Source organism: Camponotus floridanus, unplaced genomic scaffold, assembly GCF_003227725.1.
Source record: "Camponotus floridanus strain SB8 unplaced genomic scaffold, Cflo_v7.5 scaffold146, whole genome shotgun sequence".
Lineage (NCBI taxonomy): Eukaryota > Metazoa > Arthropoda > Insecta > Hymenoptera > Formicidae > Camponotus > Camponotus floridanus.
In genome coordinates, this window is record NW_020229266.1 from 160,116 (window position 1) to 184,089 (window position 23,974).

The 23,974-nt window shown below is 33.3% G+C and overlaps 1 protein-coding gene and 1 long non-coding RNA gene across 3 annotated transcripts in view; one reads left to right on the forward strand and one right to left on the reverse strand.

The window, feature by feature from the left end:
* Positions 1 to 468: 468 nt before the first annotated feature.
* LOC112637239 lies at positions 469 to 1,890 on the forward strand. The gene is made up of 3 exons (XR_003122473.1): positions 469 to 487; positions 1,593 to 1,725; positions 1,814 to 1,890. It is a non-coding gene; the product is annotated as an uncharacterized LOC112637239 (long non-coding RNA).
* Positions 1,891 to 11,194: 9,304 nt separating this feature from the next.
* Positions 11,195 to 23,974, reverse strand: part of LOC105252092 (transcriptional activator cubitus interruptus) — a 135,378-nt gene continuing 122,598 nt past the window's right edge. For both annotated transcript variants that reach the window (XM_025406494.1, XM_025406495.1), the window contains exons 6-12: positions 21,713 to 21,967; positions 21,138 to 21,302; positions 15,126 to 15,290; positions 14,491 to 14,913; positions 13,175 to 13,714; positions 12,831 to 13,100; positions 11,195 to 12,740 (exon numbers count right to left, since the gene is read on the reverse strand). In XM_025406494.1, coding sequence (XP_025262279.1) covers positions 11,295 to 12,740; positions 12,831 to 13,100; positions 13,175 to 13,714; positions 14,491 to 14,913; positions 15,126 to 15,290; positions 21,138 to 21,302; positions 21,713 to 21,967 — 3,264 coding nt within the window. In that variant the 3' untranslated portion in view covers positions 11,195 to 11,294. The remainder of the gene's footprint in view (positions 12,741 to 12,830; positions 13,101 to 13,174; positions 13,715 to 14,490; positions 14,914 to 15,125; positions 15,291 to 21,137; positions 21,303 to 21,712; positions 21,968 to 23,974) is intronic.

Sequence of the window (23,974 nt, forward strand, 5' to 3'; positions counted from 1 at the left end):
AATTTAAAAGAGATTTAATCTATTAATCTATTTAATCTATTAATAAAATTAAGAAATTTAAAGTAAATTTAAAGTAAATTTATTTAAATTGTGACATTAAACTAATCAAAGAAATTGTCATTACAATAAAATAAAAATGAAATATATTGTAATGATATAATATATAATTATCTCGAACATATATGATGATCGATACAGTTTAAAAAGTTAATATTTGATACAAAATTTTCAACAAATTTTATTGTAAATTATAAACTGTTTAAATTGATTTAGAAGTTTTGATATTAATTGTTTAATTGAATTTTTGAAATTTTAATATTAATATTTTTATTACATATTAGATTTTTCAGATTGTATCATCAACATGTAATGCTGATGAACTTTCAATATCCTTTATAGTTGGATTTGTCAGTCTTATATATATGTTTCTAGCAAATTTAGTCGGACAAGAAATTACAGATCACTATAATTATATATATGTTGCTGCGTAAGAATATTGTAATTTATAATATATAGTTATACAAATTTAATAAGTGTGTGTGAAGCTGGCGTCTCATTTCGTGGAAACTCATTAATTATTGACAGTTCTGGCTTTATTTTTAATAATACAAAATAAAATAAAAAGGCTAAAAGACCGTGATGCAAGGTGTTAGAGCGTAAAAATGATAATAAAAGACTCTAAGTAAGAGACATAACATATTAAATCAGTTAGATATCAAATACTATATATGTATATGTATGTTTCAATCTGTTCATAATCCTTTTCAATGCTCGAGAAAAAAACGTTAGGATGTAAACAAAATTAAAAGTTTAACTAATAAACAGAACGCGATTACAAAAAGACGGACGTGATAGAAGGCGACATAAACAATAAATAAAAAAATAACGGTTGAAACGCTAACAAAAGATGTGACGAGAGCGTTACGCGGTTAAAAAATCAAAAAGTTATTAATATTCGCTAGTAAGATGCATATTTTTCGAAAGAAGGCCGACGCTCACATCTCCTTACGAAAAAAGACGCAGAAATACGCATACGTGGAGAATATCATATCATGACTTTGCACCGTGCGACAGTCCCCCGATGAAAAAAGTCCCAACATTTTTCCATCTCGAAAAAAGCCATGAAGTCAGTATGCATCTTTTAAATTCTGACAATTACTGATAAGGAAAATGTCATAGGAAAGTGAGACGCTGTGTGAATTTGGCGTCTCAGTTTCTCCTGAGCTATTTTTTTGCTTTAAAGGCCAGAACTATTAATTTAATTCATCAAGAACTCTTAAAGTCATCAAGAACTATTAAAAATAAAGCCAGAACTCTCAATAATTAATGAGTTTCCACGAAATAAAACGCTGCTTCTCACATCAGCTGCTTCTCATACCAGCTTCACACAAACATTTAATAATATAGATGATGTAAATATTTTTTACAAATTTAATGTGTGTGTGTGTGTGTGTGTGTGTGTGTGTGTGTGTGTGTGTGTGTGTGTGTGTGTGTGTGTGTGTGTGTGAAATTATACATATGTTGGAAATTACTTAATGAAAATTTTAATTTTTCCCAAGTTGTTAATCCATCACTATTATTATTATATATAGATATCAAATTCGGTGGTATATAATTCCGCTAAACATACAAAAGTTGATATTGATTCTCTTACAAAGAGGCAACAAGACTTTTGGTCTGAATATTGGTGGATTATTTATAGCATCTATACAATGTTTTGCTACGGTAAAATTTTATATATTAATATATTAAATGTGTTACAAATTTAAAAGAAACTAAACAAAAGTAATAATTCAACCATTTTTCATTACAGCTAGCAAATACATCTCTATCTTATTTTACAGTCATGTATTCTGTACAATAGCTAAATATGCATTAAATTATAGTTAATGAGTCACATATCACACGGTAGTAATTAAATAAAAATAGATAATTATTTTATTGTCAATAATAAATATATTTATTCTATTGTATTATGTAAATTTTAGTAAATGAGATAATACAAGATTATATATATATATATATATATATATATATATATATATATATATTACATTAAAATATATACTCACGCATACACACGCATAGACACACATATATAAAACTCTTATATCTTTAAATAAATAACTGTATATATATGCTCATTTATTCCAATGAATAAAAGTTATGTTATAATTATGCAATATTATTATATTATATTAATATTATTATATGTTATTATATTGTAAATTTTAGGAAATGACATGCGCGTGCGCAAATATATATATATATATATATATATATATATATATATATAATCTTGCATTATCTCATTTACTATATACTGTGACCTTGCCGTCTTGACGCGCATCCATCCGCCCCGGCAATCTTGAAGGGGCGCGAGCCGAACGGCCGCGCCAGAAAAAGGATTGCGAGAACGATATCGAACTCCCCGGAGAGACGAGCGAATCTTTGTATTTTGCGCCCTTACTAATTCTTTTTGTATTTTTTTTTATTTGTATCTAATGGAATTTCGGGCAACCCGTCGGAGAACATCTGGAAGGCGAAAATAACGTCAAGGGATTTCCTTATGCGGCCTACGACACGGCGCTCTCCGCCGGCGAGCGGAGGAGGAAATAGCGCCCGAATAACCGAGCCACGAGACGTCACGAGTGAATATCGCCCTTCGTTAAGCAAGGAAGGACGAAATCGACACTACTCTCCAAAGGTGGAGGACAAAGGATGGTCCTCCACAGGACCATCCACAGCACCACCAAAAACAGGGTCCACGACAGCCGAAATTTAAATATTCGGGGCCGTTTCGGCCCCAATACAGCGTTCTCGCAGGCCGCAGAAATACCTCGCGTGTCGCGAGGCGCAAGGATATCGCTCGTGTCGCGGCGTGATTGACCGCGAGGCTGCGCACCTCTGCGCGTAGTAATTGGCTCAACTATCGACCCTGGATCGGAAGATCCAGGGAATCATTCTGATGCTGGCGCTCGACGCAGTTAGTCGTTTAGAAAGAAATTGTCGCTGTCGTATTTTGTGTGTCGCTATCGCTGTCGTGATCGAGGAGAAGACGGAGTTGAGAATCACCTCCCAGCAGCGAGGATACGTATCGGTGAGGTTGCCCATCATTATTGTGTGAGTCACGTACGCGATTCGGTCCGACAATCGGCCGTTCTGTCGCCGTCGCCATTTTCGTGTCTTATTACCGCTCAGGTCTTGTGCCGAGCTGTCGATTTTTCGTGTATTTCAGGCGACCGGAGACAAGCGACCGAGGTATCGAGGACAGTCGTAACGTAGGCAGTAATAGATAGGGTATCGTTCGTCTCTCTTCGGGTTTCGGGATGTTAAATAATGCGGGATGTTAAATTAAATACGCGTAGCGACCGGCTACCGAACATCGACTGCGTGCGCGGTAAATTGCGGTGAACGCGTACGCCAGCCGTGTTGTCGTATCGCTGTCATTGCCGCGTAAAACATCCCCGTAAACGATCTACGGGCGATTGTCGTTTCTAACAGCGTTTTGTGTAATCGACTATTGAGAGTGTATGTAGATGAGCGCCTAATGATATGTTTACTAATGTCTTTCTGTCTCTGTTGTACTCGTTGCGTCTATCAGCTGCGCTTATTTCGTAATAAAGTATCGTGTGTTGAGTGCGTCGCGGTGCGAGATAAGCGCCGAAAAATTCAGCTATTGTCGGAATTTTAGCCGATTACGCTAAGAGTAGCGTGATTAAAGAGCCGAGAAGTACAGCGCGAGCTGCGTAATCTGCGTCCGACGGCGATCGATAATCAGTCATCATAACAGTGCCTATCGCAAACGAGATCACGTTTTCGCAAAATCCGTAATTATTCTCGCTCAATTATTAGGCAAGCTGTCGAACCTTTTGCTGTCGATTGGAAGAGCGAGCTAAGAAATTACGAGGAAAAAGACCGATACGATAAGACGACGATTTATGTGCCAAAATTCCATTCCATTCTGGGAAATATTATTCGGCCTGGCAAACTAATGCCATAAAAACGGACTCGAATAAATAACGGAAATGCCTTAGCGCTCTCTTAGGTTGTCGATTTCGAGCAAACATTCGATCCGATTGAATTATTATTGTTACTACCGCTATCGATTTGACCGATTATGTATTGTCGTTATCTCATATTCTCGAACTTATTGTGAATATCCGCTCTTACTTTAATTTATAATTTATTTTATTTTTATATTCTTTTCTTATTAATAAATTTGTTATATTTCTTTATTAAGTCCGCGTAATTTAAGTGTTAGTCTCTCGTAATTGTCGATTTCCGTTTTGTCTGTCGAATATCGAATTAGCTAAGTCTCGCATAATCAATTGACCTTTTCCAAGACCCTGCTGCTCTACCATTAGGCGAGCTAGTCGGCCCGTAGCAAAATAGGCTAACGTTTTTCGCGTTCTTTGACGTTTAGCGAAAATTGGTACGTGAAAGACCGTACCTGGCGCCCAACTTCGAGATATCAAGACGGACTTCGCTTCGCCACGGCTCGCGTGCAAACGCCCTCCATCCATGGTCCTCTGAGCGCGAGTATACTATATTCGCCCTGTGTTTTGACGGCGTTTTCGCTCTCCTTCGCATTCTCCTCCCTAACCTCCGAGGAAAAATTATAAAATTGAATTGAAAAATAAAACATTGCAATACACACACACACACACACACACACACACACACATATATAGTAAATGAGAGATATATATATATCATTTACTATATACACCGTGGCCCATTTTAATCGACGCACCTGAATATCTCCGTTGGTAAGCCGAATACAAAAAAATTGTTCAGACAAAAGTTGTATGGTTTCAAGGGGGACATAAGATGGTGTCATTGGTTTGATCTTGAAGAGCCACCTGAAGGTCACGTAAAGATCAGCTCCAACTTTTTAAATGGGACACCCTATATGCTTTTGCATATTCTTCTAGTTCATCTAGAGAGCTTTCCAAAACACTATAATTAAGTTAGTTTTCATTAAATACTTTTCGAGTTATGAGGCTTGAAATCATTTCTTAATTTTACATAAACCGTAAAATATCTAGTAAAATATCATTTCATTTTTCGATTATCTTACCTTAATACTTTTATGTACAAAATAATGAGAAAAATCAATTGGTGTAAAGAAAACATACAGTTGTTTTTAAGAAAAAATATGGAATTATTAATTGCAAATTACATATTTTTTTTTTAAACAATTATGTTTTTTCTTTACACCAATTGATTTCTCTCATTATTTTGTGCACAAAAGTATGAAGGTAAGATAATCGAAAAATGAATATTTTATAAGATATTTCATGGTTTATGTAAAACTAAGGAATGATTTCAAGTCTCATAACTCGAAAAATACTTAATGAAAACTAACTTAATTATAGTGTTTTGGAAAGCTCTCTAGATGAACTAGAAGAATATGCAAAAGCATATAGGGTGTCCCATTTAAAAAGTTGGAGCTGATCTTTACGTGACCTTCAGGTGGCTCTTCAAGATCAAACCAATGACACCATCTTATGTCCCCCTTGAAACCATACAACTTTTGTCTGAACAATTTTTTTGTATTCGGCTTACCAACGGAGATATTCAGGTGCGTCGATTAAAATGGGCCACGGTGTATACAGGGTGGGGAAAAAGTATGGAAGCAAACAATTATTTCCGAAACTATTCATTTTTCGACAAAATGTCTTAGACATAATTTTTATGGTATGAAAAGATGTATTATGTGGCATAGACGGCATGACCTTGAAATGACCCTTACGAGCTGCATACAAATAACGTAAAAAAATTTCAAATGGAACTCGTCAGTTTTTGTTACAGATTCTTGTAGCTGATGTCGAAACGTTTACAAAACACTGCATATGAGCCCCATTCCCTTAAAAACACTCCCAGTTACGAAACAATTGTGATACAAACAATTTGTATGCACATTGACATTGCTTACTGATTTCGCATCATGACGTTCAGTTGCGTCCACTAATAACATGTAATTGTACCTGTTGTCATATGATGCACTGTCTATGAGTATTCATAGAATTTTTTTGATTTCTTGATCATCGCTACCTTATTTATTATTATCATTTATTTTATCCTTAAAAAAGTAGTGTCAATTGGCATACAAGTTTCGGATATTGTATTTTGAAAATTTGCTATTTTTGTCGTTTTCTATCATAGGAATTGTTACTGATTTTCATTTCTGTAATTTCAAATGTTATTTTCACGATGGCCCGATTAACGAGAGCGAATATCGGTGTTGATGATGCGTGGTTGGAGAATGAAAGAACTCACGATGAAGTTACAGTTTTGTTTAATGAAACTTTTCGAATCGGACAACCGGGCATAGTAAGATCTACCGTTGCTAAGACAATTCAACGATTTAATGAAACAGGTTCCGTAAAGGATAAGCCAAAAGTAGGAAATACGAATTATCACAATTGTTTCGTAACTGGGAGTGTTTTTAAGAGAATGGGGCTCATATGCAGTGTTTTGTAAACGTTTCGACATCAGCTACAAGAATCTGTAACAAAAACTGACGAGTTCCATTTGAAATTTTTTACGTTATTTGTATGCAGCTCGTAAGGGTCATTTCAAGGTCACGCCGTCTATGCCACATAATACATCTTTTCATACCATAAAAATTATGTCTAAGACATTTTGTCGAAAAATGAATAGTTTCGGAAATAATTGTTTGCTTCCATACTTTTTCCCCACCCTGTATACATATATGGTGTATATATATATATATATATATATATATATATATATATATATTATATATATAATCTTGTATTATCTCATTTACCATACAGGGTGATTCTAAATAACCTTATATTTTTGCAAAAACATAATTTTGATCGAATTCTAAGACGATGTTTCCTTTGGCAAAATTTCGTGCAGAGCATAGTTTTTCAATTATTAAGAGAAATATTTTACTTATTACGGGTCGGATACAAGAGGCAAGCAAGGGCGGCGCAACTGACCGTCAGACGCGGGCGTTCACGCGGGGCGCCTTCGGCGATCAGTTGGTCACTATACTATGCACGGACATACATGGGAGTACATACATTCTCTCTCTCTCTCTCTCTCTCTCTCTCTCTCTCTTTCTCTCTCTCTCTCTCTCTCTTTCATTTGCTCATTTACCCGTAGTTTTTTTTTTACGAGAGGGGAAAATGCATTTTATGCATACTCACCGGTCGTTCTCACCGGTGAGTTATGTGGGACACGAGGACCAAGTCTAATTACTCCCTACTCACTAAAAACCCCTCTCTTTTTACGAATTTTCTCTGGGACACTATCTGACTTCCCAAGATATGTTTTGACACAACGCCAAAGAATAATTATTGTTATTCGATGACTTCTGCTAATTATTGCTGTAATTTCTTGAGAAATAAATATTCCGATAGATCGCACTTTCACTCAAATTTAACGTAGATATCACACGTTACAAAAAACAGAGACATTCACACTAAATAATTAATCGAAAATTTTTCTTTTTATAAACTGTACTCTTTTGTAAACTTCAACGTAACCACATTTATTCACTCATTCGATAAAACGAGAAGTGCGTGCGTGCGTGCGTGCGTGCGTGCTCGTTTATATGTATGTGTTCATAACTCTTGTATCTTTAAATGTATATTTATTTGTTTATTTATCCTATTAAAAAGAGTTATAACTATGCAGATGTTATAACTATACAGTATTATTACGTGTACATTATTATTTAAATGTAATATAATTAAAAATGTAGGATTATTTTATGCGTTATTAAAAAGAAATTTCTATGAAAATTTTCAATTTCATTAGGAAACTAAAAAATGGTTTTATTATAGCTTACAACACTTGTAACTATGTATATAAAACGCCATCGCAAATTTTATTATCGAAATGTTAGATTTTATATTTAGTTTAATTTGCATAACAATAAAATATTCATTATTCATTAATTAATTTTCGTAATAAAGAAAAATTGTAAGTTAATTATTTATTTGTATTTGTTTGAATAATAAACCTTCCTCTTTCCTATACTTTTTTATATCTATCAATTTTTTCGGATTTACTAATACAAGTGATTAAGAATTATTAAAACATCATAGGAGGTTTAATGGAACAGCGTCAATGTATCTTTAGCGATTTGAAAGATGGAAATAAAATCGCCATCATAAAAAAATAAGAAGTAATAATGCAAAATGTTATATGATTATGTTTATAATTTATGTTTATAAGTAATAATTTATTTTCATAAGTAAAGGAATATATTTTAATTTATATTTGCAATTTTAATAAATTTGATATTAAAAGTTTGTTAAATTTGCTATTTAAAGTTTCTCGTAATAAAAAAATTTTGTGAATTTTTCAAACAATTATATTAGTGTACAAATTTAATATTTTAAAGATATAAAAATACAAAAATATTCACTAGTCAAATATTTTCAAAATTAAAATATTTTTCTTTTATAACTACCTTTCTTAATTGTTTTTAATTAAAGAATGAAAATCATTTTGAATTTTTTTTATTATGTTTTAGAGATATGATTATAAGATTTAAAAATGAATTAGTTTATATAATTATAACAATGTATATAATACCTAAATGTATAAAATGCCTCTTTTTACATTTACAACAAACATTCAATTTCTTTTATGTTTAAGAAGTTATGAAAATTAATTTTATATAATTTAACAATTGTTAAAAATAATAAATTAAAAATAATAATTTTGAATATTTTTTTACACATTTATGTATATATGAAAAATTGCTGCACATAAATATATATTTAAATTTTAAAAAAATTTAATTAAATTGTGTGTTACGGATGCGCACACTTAAATATGTGTATAAAATTCATTTATTAAAATAACGTAAACTTTTAGTTAAAAAATTATAAATTCCATAATTGCTCACCAATAACATTATTAATAATATAATACAATATACATGTATGTTGAAAATTACCCTAGCAACACACATGTCCAAAAGACGTCCATAGAATATCTAGAGCACAGTCAAAAAATATTTTATGTCTTCTGGATGTCTTCTCGATGACATCTCCGGATGTCTCCGGCCTCCGGACATCTTTTAGACATGTATGTTGTTAGGGTACTTAAACACATACTTATTTTTTTCGAGTTATTAATTTATCATATATCATTATTAAATATAAAATTCGACGGAATATTAAACGTGTAAAAGCTAGTACTAATTCTGAGACAAAGAAGCAACAAAGTCTGGATTTTATCTGAATATTGATAGATTATTTAGCCTTCAATGTTTTGTCATAGTAAAATTTCTTACATGTTACAATAATATTGAATATGTAATAATATGAATGTGTTACTTACTTAAAAGATATTAAACAAAAGCAAATTGAATTATTTTTCACTATAGCTAGCAAACACATTTCTATGGTATTTATTAATACAGCCATGTATTTTGTGCAATAATAATAAAAATATATGAATATATGAATTCAAATACTATACTAGAACAAATATAATGACAAAAAATTATATAGAAAAACCGATTTATAGTAAATTAGATAATGTATAATATTAACATTGGTGCTAGTGTTATACTTAACTAGAATAATTTGACTGCAGAAAATTATGATCAATAAATCACATATTCATTGAAAAATAACTAAATTAGAAAATGATAATTATTTCATTGTCGATAATAAATGTACATTTATTTTTTGCATTTTTGCAACTTTTAACAACTGAGATAATACATGGAGAATATTTATCAAGGATACTGTATAAGCTATTTTAATTAATGTATATCTATGATTTCTATGATTTCTACTGACATAAACAATGTACTGAATTTTTATACATTCACATACATCTAAGATGTACACTGAATACATACACAAGTACACACAACAAACATACCTTAATAAAATATCATAATTACAGATTTGACATTATTTATTTTCAAAATAATTAACAATTTCGCACAAGTGCAGGGAGAGACAATTCTACATGATATGACATTTTCATTCCTATATGTTCTATCATACATATTTTATAATAATTTTTTATGATATGATATCCAATGTAGTAAATATATATAATAGTACACATTTCGTGTGTGACCGCAAAATTTAATAAAATTTATATAAAAATTGTACAACAAAAACAGTTCTAAATATACATATACATTATATTTTCAAATTTAGGTATTCAACGTTCGCTGATCATCGCATTTCTATCGTTACTTCCCAATTAGCATTGAAGGCACTTGTAGATACTTGTAGTATTACATCGGTCAATTAAACCGAAGACATATTTTAATACTTGTTATCATAAGTTTTTTTATATAAGATAATCATGAAAGACATTCGATCTAGAAACACACGCGCATATGATTATATCTATTGTTTCTCCTCTTAATTGTTATAATTATCTCTAAATTTTATCTGCTCTTTATATATCTTCTAATATCTGTTCTAATATTGGCTCCTTCCTAGAGATAGGCTGTCGAAATAAATTCAAATTATTTTCCCAAGTCTTGTTATTTTTATTGTTTAATGGACTAACAATTACTTAACTTTATTTCTCCCATTTTATCACTGTGTACATCAGTGTACGTCATTAAGCTTAACTATGAATAAAATAACGCTTTATTGGCACACTTTGTATAATGAAATTGATGTACAAAATATATGTATATATATATATATATATATATATAGTAAAAATATATCTATATACAATAATTTAAAATACATAATTTTTTCAATAAATATCTTGCATACATCAGAGATTGAAATTTATCAATCATATGTTGTATGATCGATATATTGTGTCTTCATATTTCATTCGATAAAGTATCTTAATTCTTAATGTCTAATTTCTAACTTAAGTTATATAAACCTTTGAGGTACTTAACGATGTAAATCGCTATTTTTAAAAATAATAACTTATTTCAGTGGCACTTTTCAAATGTACGTAGTTAAAAAAGGCACTTTGAATTCTTATATCACAACTATACAAATTTTATTATATATAAATACTATAAATTCCATTTTTTTAAAGATAGCATGAATTTTATCGATATCACTTATATTAAGCCAAAATTTGATTTTTAATTAATATTATTTCATGTGCTATACATCAAACGTCAAATATTCCATGTATATTTGAGTTTCTTAAAAAAAACATAAGTTTTAAATTAAATATAATTCATGTTTAATGTAATATCAAGGAGCAAATTATAACACTTTTTTTATTGAATAATAATGGAATAATGAATAATAATGGAATTAAATTCGTATTTCTTATAAGTATACAGTAGGTTATTGGATCATTTGCAAATATCTATTTTCTTCCAGCAAAGAACTAAGCGAAGACGTCATGTCATTGACAACCATATTAGCACTAGCTGGTAAAGGTTGCGGTAAAGATATAGGATGCGTCGAACTGGAGACATTGGTTTCGTGAGTCTGCGCATTGCCGGACCAATTCTTACATTGTTGAACGTACTCCAATGTCCTGCGATAAGAATCCTGTCTCATGCCTTGAGGCGGCTTCACCGGCGAGCCCTGCTGCGATTGACTAATATCCCTGCACTGTATCTCCGGCAATGATCCGCCATGTTGATCGTGATAACATTGATTTACGTAAGACCACGGACAATTACAATTGTACTGTTGATGAGCCGGAAGATTACTTGAGCGCGCTTGACAATTATGTGCACAGGTCTGTTGTTGTTGTTGCTGTTGCATTCTACAATTAGTCTGCTGAGTATTGCAAAGCTGTGGTGATGTTCTTTTCGAAATACCACTGTCATTGATCTGACGATGCACGCCATTAGGATGAACGCAATTGGCGATTTGCAAACAGGGTGTCGATTGTTGAGGCTGCTGGCAGTTTTGAAGATTTGTAGTGAGTGTATTTATCGGTTTGCTTTGATTTGAAAGATTTAACTGAGAACAATGCGGCGACATTGGACCACATTGATTAGACACCGGAGATTGTTGCGCAGAGTGCATGTTGGGTATCTGACTATTAGGCGTTACCATAGGCCTCGCGCACTGACCGGAAGACTGCGTACACTGCGTGTTCGGATGGAAAATGGTCGAATTGGATATAGGTGCGGTCGGCTGCGCGCAATGTGGCGACAATTGTTGACAGTTGTTAGCTGTTAATCGTATTTGCATCGCGTGATTAGATGATACGCAAGTCTGATTGGAATGATGATTGACTTGACTGGCGGCAGTGCCGGTGCAGTTTGCGTTAATTTGACCAGTGCAACCATAATTTGGATAGTAAGCATGATGTGTATGATTCTGGACACAATTTCTGGTGAGTTGAGCGGAGTTTTGGGACAAGTTTTGCGGTGCGTGCTGCGGCGCCAATGCGCCAGCCGCGGGAGACGTTAGTGGTTGATCACTCAAATGAGTGGAAGTATAATGAGAACTCGGTGACATAACCTGCGTCGTGGCTGGACTTGCTTGACCTCCAGTAACCTGGGATCCGTAATTCGGTGGCGGACAATACTGCGACGAAGGTTGAGTCGTACGTGAGTTCGGACATTGGCCATAAGATGCAGAAGAATTCGAATAGTTCGGACAAGATTGCTGTGCGACTTGCTGAGTGGGATAACAATTTTGTTGATGTGATTGATTGTAATTACACATGGGTTGCATCTGTCGTTGATAATGCAAAATATTCGTGCATATCGGCGATTGACAAATAGGTAGCGGGCTGCTACGATAACTTTGATTTCCACCCGCTTGAACCTATAAAGCAATAATTTTAAGGTTAAAAAAAATCAATGTTAGAGAAATTATATGAATCTGAATAGATAAGAAATACGCTAACATGATTACCTGATTTAAATACTGCATCATTTCATCGGGAATAACCAATTTGTTTTCTACCATTTCACCTTCACCCATCTCGTCCAGGATCACCTCTTGATTGGGATGAAGCTCAGGCTGCAATTCAGGCAATTGTGCCGATCTTGGTCTGGGAGGAATCAGAGGGGAAGTCCTTTGGGCCTGATTACTGCGAATAGGTTCAGACATTCGTCGATCATTCGACGGTTGCGTACAATGACCGCTCGGATTGTTCCAGTCGCCTGGTATTGCCTGAATATTCTGCGCATACATATCATATCGTTTAAAATTGCTCTCCTAGTATTTGTGCATAACCTCATAACATAAAGCATTACCTGAAGAGACATATTTTGCGTTTGAACGACGAGATTACTCGTCGAGTAAGGTCCTTGAAGATGATTCGGTGGATTGAGTCTGCCGGAAGTAGTACTCATCTGACTACTTCTTCTAGATGTACCAGGACTGATCGGATCGTAAAAACTTTCAGGTCCCACAGGACCCATTCTTAAAGCACTAACAGCACTTGCTTGGCTACTCCTTCTACTACCGAAATCTGTAGATTTCATACTACCGTAATAAGTGCTGACAGTACTACTGCTATCTCTCCGCGGCTCACCGAGTGGTTGCAATCTTAACTGGAGATCGGACAGACTCGTCTGCCGTGTCTGGCCACCATTGCCCTCCATTTTCAAATCGGTGATTCTTCGATTGAGATCGCCGATATTACCCTGAAGTGCGACACCGCGAATCCCTCGCACATTTGCTACGCCAATTGGCATATTTGGCATAGCTTTAGCGTTCAATCTTCCTTTCAGACGATTTCTCGACGCAGGCGCTGGCACTTGTTGCTGCTGTGATTCCATTCCACCTGCGACCTGCAAACAATCGTAACGTCATCCGAGAGAACAAATAACTTTAAGGAAAGGAGGGATATCAATAAGGCCGTTTTTTGGTCCACGTTAGAATAACTCCAAACTGTGGCATTTTCTTCCTGCCGATGTATCTCACAATCTCCTAGAACCGTTTGCTGTCCGAGTAATTAGAGGCTGAGAATGGGCAACTTGAAGTCTCAAAAATCACATAGTGGGGGTGTTTCACATAGTGGTAGAGCCGGTCTCATTTCAGCATGTCATTGTTGAACTTCCATTACTATATTTTCTCAAAAACTACTAGAGTATGTGCTGCTTTAAATACGAAAAAGAGCCCATCTGACCTTCATGCATTCAAGATAGAATCAAGCCTGGTATTAAACGGATTGTCAATACTGAATCATGAAATAGCATCCCTTGCGATGAATCGGACGATACTACTATAAGCCCAAACTTGCTTTTAAGGGATTAGATCATTTTGCGAATGCAATATATATTCGAAATCATATATTGTGAAAAAATATTTGAGACCAGCACTCATCATGTGAAAAATCCCATTGATTTTTGAGATTTCAAGTTGCCCGTTCTCAGTCTCTAATTGCTCGGAGAGCAAACGGTTCTAGGAGGTTGTAAGATACATCGGCAGGAAGAAAATGCCACAATTTGGAACGACGTGAGCCAAAAAACGGCCTTATTGACACCCTTTCTTTATCCTTCTTTATCTTAAAAAAAAACCTTAAAACTTAGAGAGCATGATTTAGAAAGCAATCCGAAAGACTCACCATGGCACGTAGTGCTACAGGAAGATCGGCGATATCTAAATCATCCGGTTCTTCGTTCCACGGCTCTTCGGCAAGAGCGATTCCATCGCCGGTAAGAGCACCTATTCCAGCGACCTCGTCGTTACAACCGCCTACCAATGGGCTGCCCTGTTGCTGCATCATACTAGGCGGACTATTGGCTTCACTTTCGGACTTGACGCTTGGACTTGAGAGGCTAGGAGTTTTTGGATGAAGATCTTCGCTTCTACTAGGACTGTGACCGCCTGTACCTGCCTCGTCGCTACCACCGCCATCACCACCGCCACCTTTGTGTTTCTTATTTGCGTAGAACTCGGCGCCATGAACTGTCTTGACATGCTTTCGCAGAGACGACGGATCCGTGTACCTCTTTGTGCAACCAGGAGCTTTGCAGACGTACGGTTTCTGACAAGCAAGAATTTCGATAATGCGATTAAATAGAATTGTCTAGGCAATGATTGTAGATATCGAAAGACAATCTGAAGTATCTGTCGACTATTGATATATAAAATAACATACTAACCAGCATTTATATCTCTCTTATACAAATTTTATTCTGTTTAAATCTCCTTTCTTTCGGTATGAGCAGCTGAAGAGGATAAGAAAATGATACTTACCTCATTGGAGTGCGTTCTGTTTTGATGCTTCGCTCTGTCGCTGGCATTACTGAAAGCTTTGCTGCAGCCTGGATATTCGCAAGTATACGGTTTCTCGCCCGTATGAGACCTGAGATGAGTCTTGAGATTTTCCAATCGCGAATAAGCTTTGAAACAACCCTCAAACTGTTCAAAAAAACATTTAATTAATTGCATTAACGAGAAGAATTATTGTGGCATTAAGATTTTATCTTAAAAAATTATAACTTTTGAACATCAAATAACTAGTTTAAACGTCGGCGTACAAAAACAAATATATAAAGAAAAACAATTTTCTTCAGAAATCGTTGTTTTATAATTGAAAATTAAAATGACTCAATCTTTTATTTTAGTCTAATTATTATATTCGCATTTTTATATTACATTTTCATATGAGAGATGCATCGTAAACACGTATCCAGATTAACCGCGACTCACGTACCTGAATTCAAAACATCAGTCATACGGTTCTATAAATACCGTATGTTATATAGATTGCACGTATTCTATATTAACTATAAAAAAATAAATTGCATAAATATGTATGCATATGTGCATGGAAAAGTTGACTCATTATTCATCTAAAATGAAGAAAATAACAATATGGCGTCCTATACATTATCCATTTAATTGGTTAATTTCTTTATGCATATGCATTATGCGTCCATACAAATCTGTCTGGATAAGCCCTAAAGAGACTCGATCATCAAGATTCAAAGAAAAGTCTATTTATTTATTTTGAGAATATAATGACACAATGTAATAAGACAGCTGTTATATCTTATTGTTAGAGAAAGAAAAATATCTCGGTCTCTTCCATGAAGTAACCTAGTCAGCAAAGTCTGTTCAAATAGATTTTGTCAATTTCTGCTACAAATTTTTATCAACAGTAAGATTGCAGATTGTATAAAAAATTTGTTTTATCAAATAATGATAACAGAATGTCAGCAGAAATGTTACAAAATCTGTTGACATAATTTGATAGCAGAAACTGAACAGGATTTGTTTAAAATTATCATAGCAGATTAGTTGCAGAAATCGAGCAAAATCTGCACAACAGTTTGAGATCAGGTTAGTTGCAGAAATCGAGCAAAATCTGAGTAATGCACTTTAATGTCAGATTGTTCGCAGAAATCGAACAGAAGTTGTATAAAATGATTATAGAAGATTGGTGACAGAAACAGAGCAGGACTTGTACAAAACAGTTTGTTGTCAGATTGATTGCAGAAACCGAGCAGGATCTGCGCAGTGAATTTGATATCAAATTCACGATAGATATCGAGTAGAGCCTGCTGATATAACAGCAGATTGATGACAGAAATTGAACAGGATCTATGCGACGCAATTTGACAACAGATTGTCGTCAGAAACCGAGCAGGATCTGCGCAATGAAATTTAATGTCAAATTATGGGCAGAAATCGAGTAAAGCCTGCAGATATAACTGACGGCAGATTGATAGCAGAAATTTAACAGGATCTGTGAAGTGCAATTTGATAGCAAATTGATAACAAAAATTGAGCAGGATCTGCGCATACAATCTCTGATAGCAGATTGACGGCAGAAACGGAATAGAGTTTGCATGATTCAATAGTTCCTTCACTTACCGCTACGTGAGCTGTACTTTCTCGTAATCTCTGTCAGAAATATATATAAAGTCGCGAATATGAATAAAAGACTAAAAATATAATAATTATCATTTTAATTTCTATCACTTTAATTTTTGATATCTGATACAAGCAGATGAGATTCAAAATATTAAACTGATTGGAATGAATATGATAAATGGAAAATTATTCATGTACTGCCTATTTGAGGCACAAAGCAAGAATTTAATTCTAAATAAATTACATCTCAAGTTTTACAAGTTACATTTACTTTTATCATTTATTTTATTATTAATTTAATTAAATTGAATTAATCCTTCACTATATGAGATATAGCTACGATATAACATTAACTTATATTACGATATAATATATGACATATATGTAATTTTAGAAGAAAATTGTAATTAACTTGCCGATAATATTGTTATTTAGCACTTGTAATAATCAATTTTGTTGCATTTATATAACATTAATAAAAGTAAGCGCAAATCTTGTGCAGTTTCTGCTGTCAATTTGCCATCAGGTTGCATGCGCAGATTCTGCTCGGTTTCTGCTGACAATCTAACATCAAATTGCACGCACAAATCCTGCTCGATTTCTGCCGACAGTTTGTTGACAGGTTATGTTTTACAGACTCTATCATCAAAACAAAAGCTTAATGCGGACACAGATGGCTGCGATTCTGATGTGGAATTCTGATCGAATTTGCTGCCAATCTGCTGCCAATCTGCTAACATTTTGCTTATTGAGAAGAGTCCCCTTACTCTGACGATGTAACTACATAGAAAGTGGCAATGAAAAGTGTTCCGTGAGCCAGGTTCGTCAAATGGAATAGCTTAAAACATTTTGTCGCCATCTTGAAATTGTAAATGGCAGATGAATAGTGACATAAAAATGTTAAAAATTATTATTGTTAAAAATTATTTATGTTAATATTTGGATACATTTAGAAAATATACATTCTGTCAAAAAAGTATCGGGAATTGTCGATTTAAACTGCCCGCGCTAGTCGAAGGTATGAAAATTTTTTTTCCCAGATTAGTACAACTGTCCTTAATTATGATGCCAAGTTTGAGTGGAATCTGTCAACCAGTGTGTTTACAACAGCTAGTTAAGTTAGTCGATGTCAGTAGTGCGTGCCGATTTTTACAATGAGTGAAAATATTGAACAAAGAATTTGTCTCAAATTTTGTGTTGTGAACGAAATTTCGTGTGCTGATGCATTGAAGATGTTGCAGAAGGCTTATGGTGATTCAGTACTATCAAAAACCCGTGCATATGAATGGTACAAAGCCTTCAAGGAGAGTCGAGAAGTCGTCGAAGATTTGCCTCGTTCTGGATGCCCGTCGACAAGTTTGACCGAAAATAACATCGAAAAAGTAAAGGAAATTGTATTCGAAGACCGTCATTCCAGCTTGAGAAAGGTAGCACACGAACTTAACATGTCCCATGAGTCCGTTCTTCGATTTTGGTCGATAATTTGGGCATGAGACGTGCGCCGTCTCATCGAGCTACGATTGTGACCGATTTTCTCGTTAAAAACTCAACAAATGTACTTGAACAACCACCGTATTCGCCAGATTTAGCACCGTGTGACTTCTTTCTCTTCCCAAAACTGAAATTGCCGCTTCGGGATACCCGTTTTGAAACCATAAAACAAAAATCGGCGCGTGAACTGAAGGCCATCCCGGAAAGCGCCTATAAGAATATTTCGAAGATTGGAAAAAACGATGACATACATGCGTTGCTTCGAATGGAGCCTACTTTGAAGGCGACCCAATAAATTTTGATGAATAAATGAAATATGTGTGTTTTATTTAACAATTCCCGGTACTTTCTTGACAGAATGTACTTATTCTAATTATTAATGCCATAAAAGATATCGCGTAGCTAAATTTATGTCTATTAATTTATTCGACATGTTAACAATTTTAAGTTATAAAATTAAAAGTTTTGCTAAAGTTAATATAAAGTTAAATTAAATTATTTAAAGTTTTGCTAAAGGAAATATTATATTTTTTTTTTCAAAATCTTATAACATCAAATAAATTAGAAAAAAAATAAAATTTAGAATATACTTATTTTAAAATGTATATCAAGATTTGATATACAAACTCTATACACTTGATAAATCAAGATACAACACTACACATATCGATGCGCAATCTATACTTGCCATATCCAAGAAGTAAGAGTATGGTGTAGTCACATTTTGAATTATGTCATATTGTTTTTAATTGTATTAAGTGTTGAGTTTGTCTATCAAATCTTAATAATAAATTTTAAAGTAAGTATATTCTAAAATTTTTTTTTGTAATTTATATATTATAAAGTTTTTGAAAAAAAAATTGTAATATTTCCTTTAGCATTAACTTTAGCAAAATTTTTTATTTTTATAACGCAAAATTGTTAACATGTCGAATAAATTAATATAAATTTAGCTATGCAATATCTTTTATAATATTAATAATTAGAATAAATATATTTTCTAAGTGTAATTATCCAAATATTAATATAAATAATTTTTAACTTTTTTAAGTCACTATCTGCCATTTTAAGGAGATAAAATGTTGTAAGCTATTACATTCAATAAACCCGGAGGTCGATTATGTATCACACAACTTGGTGAAAATTGCAAAAAATGAGCAAATATACTAGAATATTTATAATTTCATTAGTCAACATCTAGTAAATTTGCTTACTTTTGTAATTTTCACTTAATAATGTAATACAATTAACCCCCTGGCCCTACACAGAACATTTTTCATTACCACTTTCAATCTGTGTAGTTACATCGCCTTACCTCTTACTTCATGCCATATCTAATATAGTTAGTTCGCGTCATTCGGTGAACTTCATCGTGTTTCATGATCCATTTATATTCATAAATTCCGCGTTCAAAATTTCAATATCGAAAGTGCATAATTTAGTGTGGTGAATGATTGTATCTTTGAATTAATCCGTGCAACTGTATTTAATTCTCTCTTTCTCTATCGATATTCATAATCAACGTCGAGAGAAACTGTTTTGATATAAAAGATCATCTCGGATATACTTTCCCACACTCAGAAAAATTGTTTGATTGTACCAACAAGACATATATGATAGAAGGCATTTTGATTAAACCAAGCAAAACTTCTAATTATCACGATAAAACTCGATTTTTTACAACTAGAATGTTTAATAGACTTTACTAAAGATTTGGTATTTTCTAATTAGATCTATAAACCTTCTTACTCTATTAACTAAATATGGACATAGTGATGCCATTTTTTTTAGTATTATCATCAAGAAAAATTATCAGCAAGCAATTAATCATACACATCTGGTAATTCCTAAAGGAACTCTGATTCGTCCATTTTTCAACAGACATATTGGTTGAATCTAGTAGATTTCTAATTAATGCAACCAGATTTTTTTTCCTTAGTATAATTCGACATTTAGTTATCCAATGACAGCACTCATTCCCGCATGCAGAATATAAGGGCTGAGAGAAAAAATGTCGAGGAGGACTGGATTAATCGAAACGAATGATCTCGCTCGTTTGTCTCGTCGCATCGTTTCTCGGAATTTTCGCGCCCCACGCGTCACGCGTAACAATGGCAGAAGTATGGCGGATGGCATGTGCATACGCGAACGATTCCTTTGATATTCGAATAGTTCGATATTCAAATATTTTAATATTCTTTAATAGAGGTGCGTCGATTAACTTGCTTGATCAGCGATCGATATCTCTCGCAAAAATTTCGAATTATCTCGGAAAATTTCGTTCCCAAATATATACATGTACTCATATATGTAATCTGAAAAGAGTGCCGATTAATTATAAATTTTGATTTCGTAGACATTCGCGAGTGTCACAAATGGAGCAAAAAACATCGAGAGATATTAAATTAATCGATGCTGTTCGAATGCTGTTCGTCTATGCAAAGTCTTGTTAAGTGTTTCCGGATTTAATTCTTCTTGTGAAGTATAGAATTATTTCGATATATATTAGAGGGCAAAAATATACTTTACGGCCGATACACAAAAAAAAGAAATGAAAAATGAAAATGTTTTTAAATTATTAGATAATTTTTGGATGATACTATTTTATACTTATTTTTATTTTATAGTATTTATTTTAATATTTATTAATATTTATTAGATAAGATTATTTTAGTATGATTATTTATTAGATAAGATTAATTTCATCAATATTATGAGATAATATTTTAATATTTAAATTGATTTTTTAACAATCAGCAATGAGAATAAAACGTGCGTTGAATAGTGATATTTATGAAATTTCTTAGTCGCTTTGTTAACGTTTGTACGCGTCAGAATATACGTAATTGATTAATGCAAAAAGCTTTCGCTCATCCGGGAGTAAGTACTTTAACTTACGGTACACTTGTGAGGTTTTTCTCCCGTGTGTCTTCTCATGTGTACGACCAGCATATACTGAGCTTTGAAGGGTTTTTCCTCCCTCGAGCATTCCTCCCAACCGCAAACATAGCTCTTCTTGTTGGCGTGTATATGATCGGTGTTGATATGTTTCACCAGATCGTCCTGGTTTAAAGAAAGAAATGCATAAATTAATACGAATAAGAAGCAACATCTTTCATAAGATATCACTGATATCATCTGTCATTTTAATTCTCAAAATAATTGAAGAGATATTTCAATCCCATAAGATTAATCTTGTTTATTAAATTCTTTTTTAAAAATATCTTCGAAGAAAATTACAATATAAAGATTATATTAAGAGATTCCCAGGTAGCAGAATGACGTCAAATAACATCTTATTAACGTTTTAATGACGTCATATAACGTTCAAAATACGTCATTTTGCTACCTGGGTTATAATTATTCATGATGCTTATTAGCATAGAGATAATACATTAATAAATATTAACTGAGATAAAAGATTAGTAGACATTCATAAATTAACAGACTGTTTTTCAGCACATCTATATCACCTGTGTAGGAAACTCGAGACTGCAGTCTCGCCAATGACAATTCGTTTCGATAAAGTCACCAGGTTCGTCTCTGAGGTCTTCGCTCGGACTGAGACCTTGAGGATGGGTCGGTGGGACGGTGGTCGTGGTTGCATTGGTGGTAGTTGTCGCTGGTTCCCTTTTGACTTTGGTGGCGGTCCGTCTTGACGAGGTGTCAGCTTCGGCTGTCACCGAGCGAGTAGATGATTCCGACGCTTTCCTGCATGACTCTACGCTCTGCACATGCAAAAAATGTTACATAAGAAGTACTGTCTATCTTCCATCACAAATACTTGGAATGTAATACTTCTAATTCTAATAGAGCCCTCTCCCTTGTTATTACACACCGAAATATAGCGTAGTTTTCTAATAAACGGTTCGAAATAATTGAATTTGAATTTCAAGCATTTTTTTAAAATTATATCGATTTATCATAAATGAAAATTGCGTCACGTGACAATACACAATTGTCACGCTTATTAAAACGCATTTATTTGATCGGATGCAAAGTACTACAAATCCTTCGTATTGCTTCTCTTTCCCTCTTCCTTTCTTACTTCCTTCTTTACGTACTCTGATACAGACGTAACTACAAATACCTGATTGTGCACGCGTACAGGTTTCTCCTCTGCGCTCCACGTGGATGTATCGCGATTTACTAGCGATACAGGTTGACAGGCGATAAGTATTCAAGTATTATTGGCTAGGCGAAAGCGGATCGATGGAAATCGAAATAGAAATGTAAAATGTTACGTTTCTAATTTTATCGCATTTAATTTTCTGAAGTATAATATTTTATTTTTGCCTCTTTCTGCCATTTAAAAACTAGTTAAATTCTCTGATTCAAAAGTTACTTAAGTGGACTTTACAAAAAAGAAATAATAATAAAAATAGTAAAAATATCGTGTATCGAGTTTTCTGTTCATAACGCGACATATTTCTAGAGAAAAAAGACAACAGATGACATACAGGGTGTCCCATTTGCAATTAAAATTACATTTTTTTTTTTAAACAACTATATTTTTTCTTTAAACCAATTGATTTCTCTCATTATTTTGTACATAAAAAGGTAAGGTAATCGAAAAATGAATATTTTATTAGATATTATATGATTTATGTAAAATTAAGAAATTATTTCAAGTCTCGAAAAATACTCAATGAAGAAATACTTTGTTATAGTGTTTTAGAAAGCTCTCGAGATAAGTTACAAGAATATGTAATAAAAAGTAGATGGTTCCGTTTATGAAATTGACGGTGACCTTCATGTGACCTTCAAATGACTCTCCAAGGTCAAATCATTGCTACCATCTGATGGCTCCCTTCGAGCCATATAACTTTTGTTTGAAACATTTTTTTTATTTAACGCATCGTTTTGGAAATATTTGAGCGTATTATTTAAAATGGGACACCCATTTGTATATAAGTCGTTGATATTCCAACGAATAATTTTTCTATACGTAGCAATTTTGATATGTTACGGCGATAATTTAATTTTGTTCGTTCGGAATTGTTTTCATTACCAGTAAGATTAAGAAATATTGAAATTGTATCCTCCCGTCTTTAATAGGCAATCAGAAACCGGATATAATATATATAATATATATAAGATTTATACCGGATATATATATATATATATATATATATATATATATAATATATATAAGATTTATTTAATTTTATATATCGCGCTTGATTTTCTATAGAGTAAATAAGAATTCTTTTACGTATGTATGCCCATACAGCACAGAAGCTTGCTGCAACGTTGCTGCAATGTTACAATATTCCTCACTGTAGTGTAATGTTGCAGCAATAATGCAGAGACATTATTTTGTAATATTACTTTAGCAATGTTGCAGCAACGTTTTAACGTAGCGAAAATGTATAACATGTGTTTCTTTACTTGCCGCTACGCGGCGACACCCAATTTAACTAACTCGTATTCGAATTCATCTAAGATGGATATAAGGTCTATGGATAAATGTAGGTCTAAAGGATTAATGTAGTAATTATATTTCTTGCCTTGTGTCAGTTTAATTTCTGGCGATAAACTGACTTGATTTACTTAATATTCTGAATCCTAATGAGGGATCTAGATTATTAAACAAATAATTTGTTTAATAATCTGGATCCTTCATTGGGTTTCAGAATATTAAAAAGATTTTTCTTAATTGAATGGGTAAATAGGAAATAATTCATTTATTTAACGTGTTAAAATATTCTGATGTCGAATGTATGTAAAATATT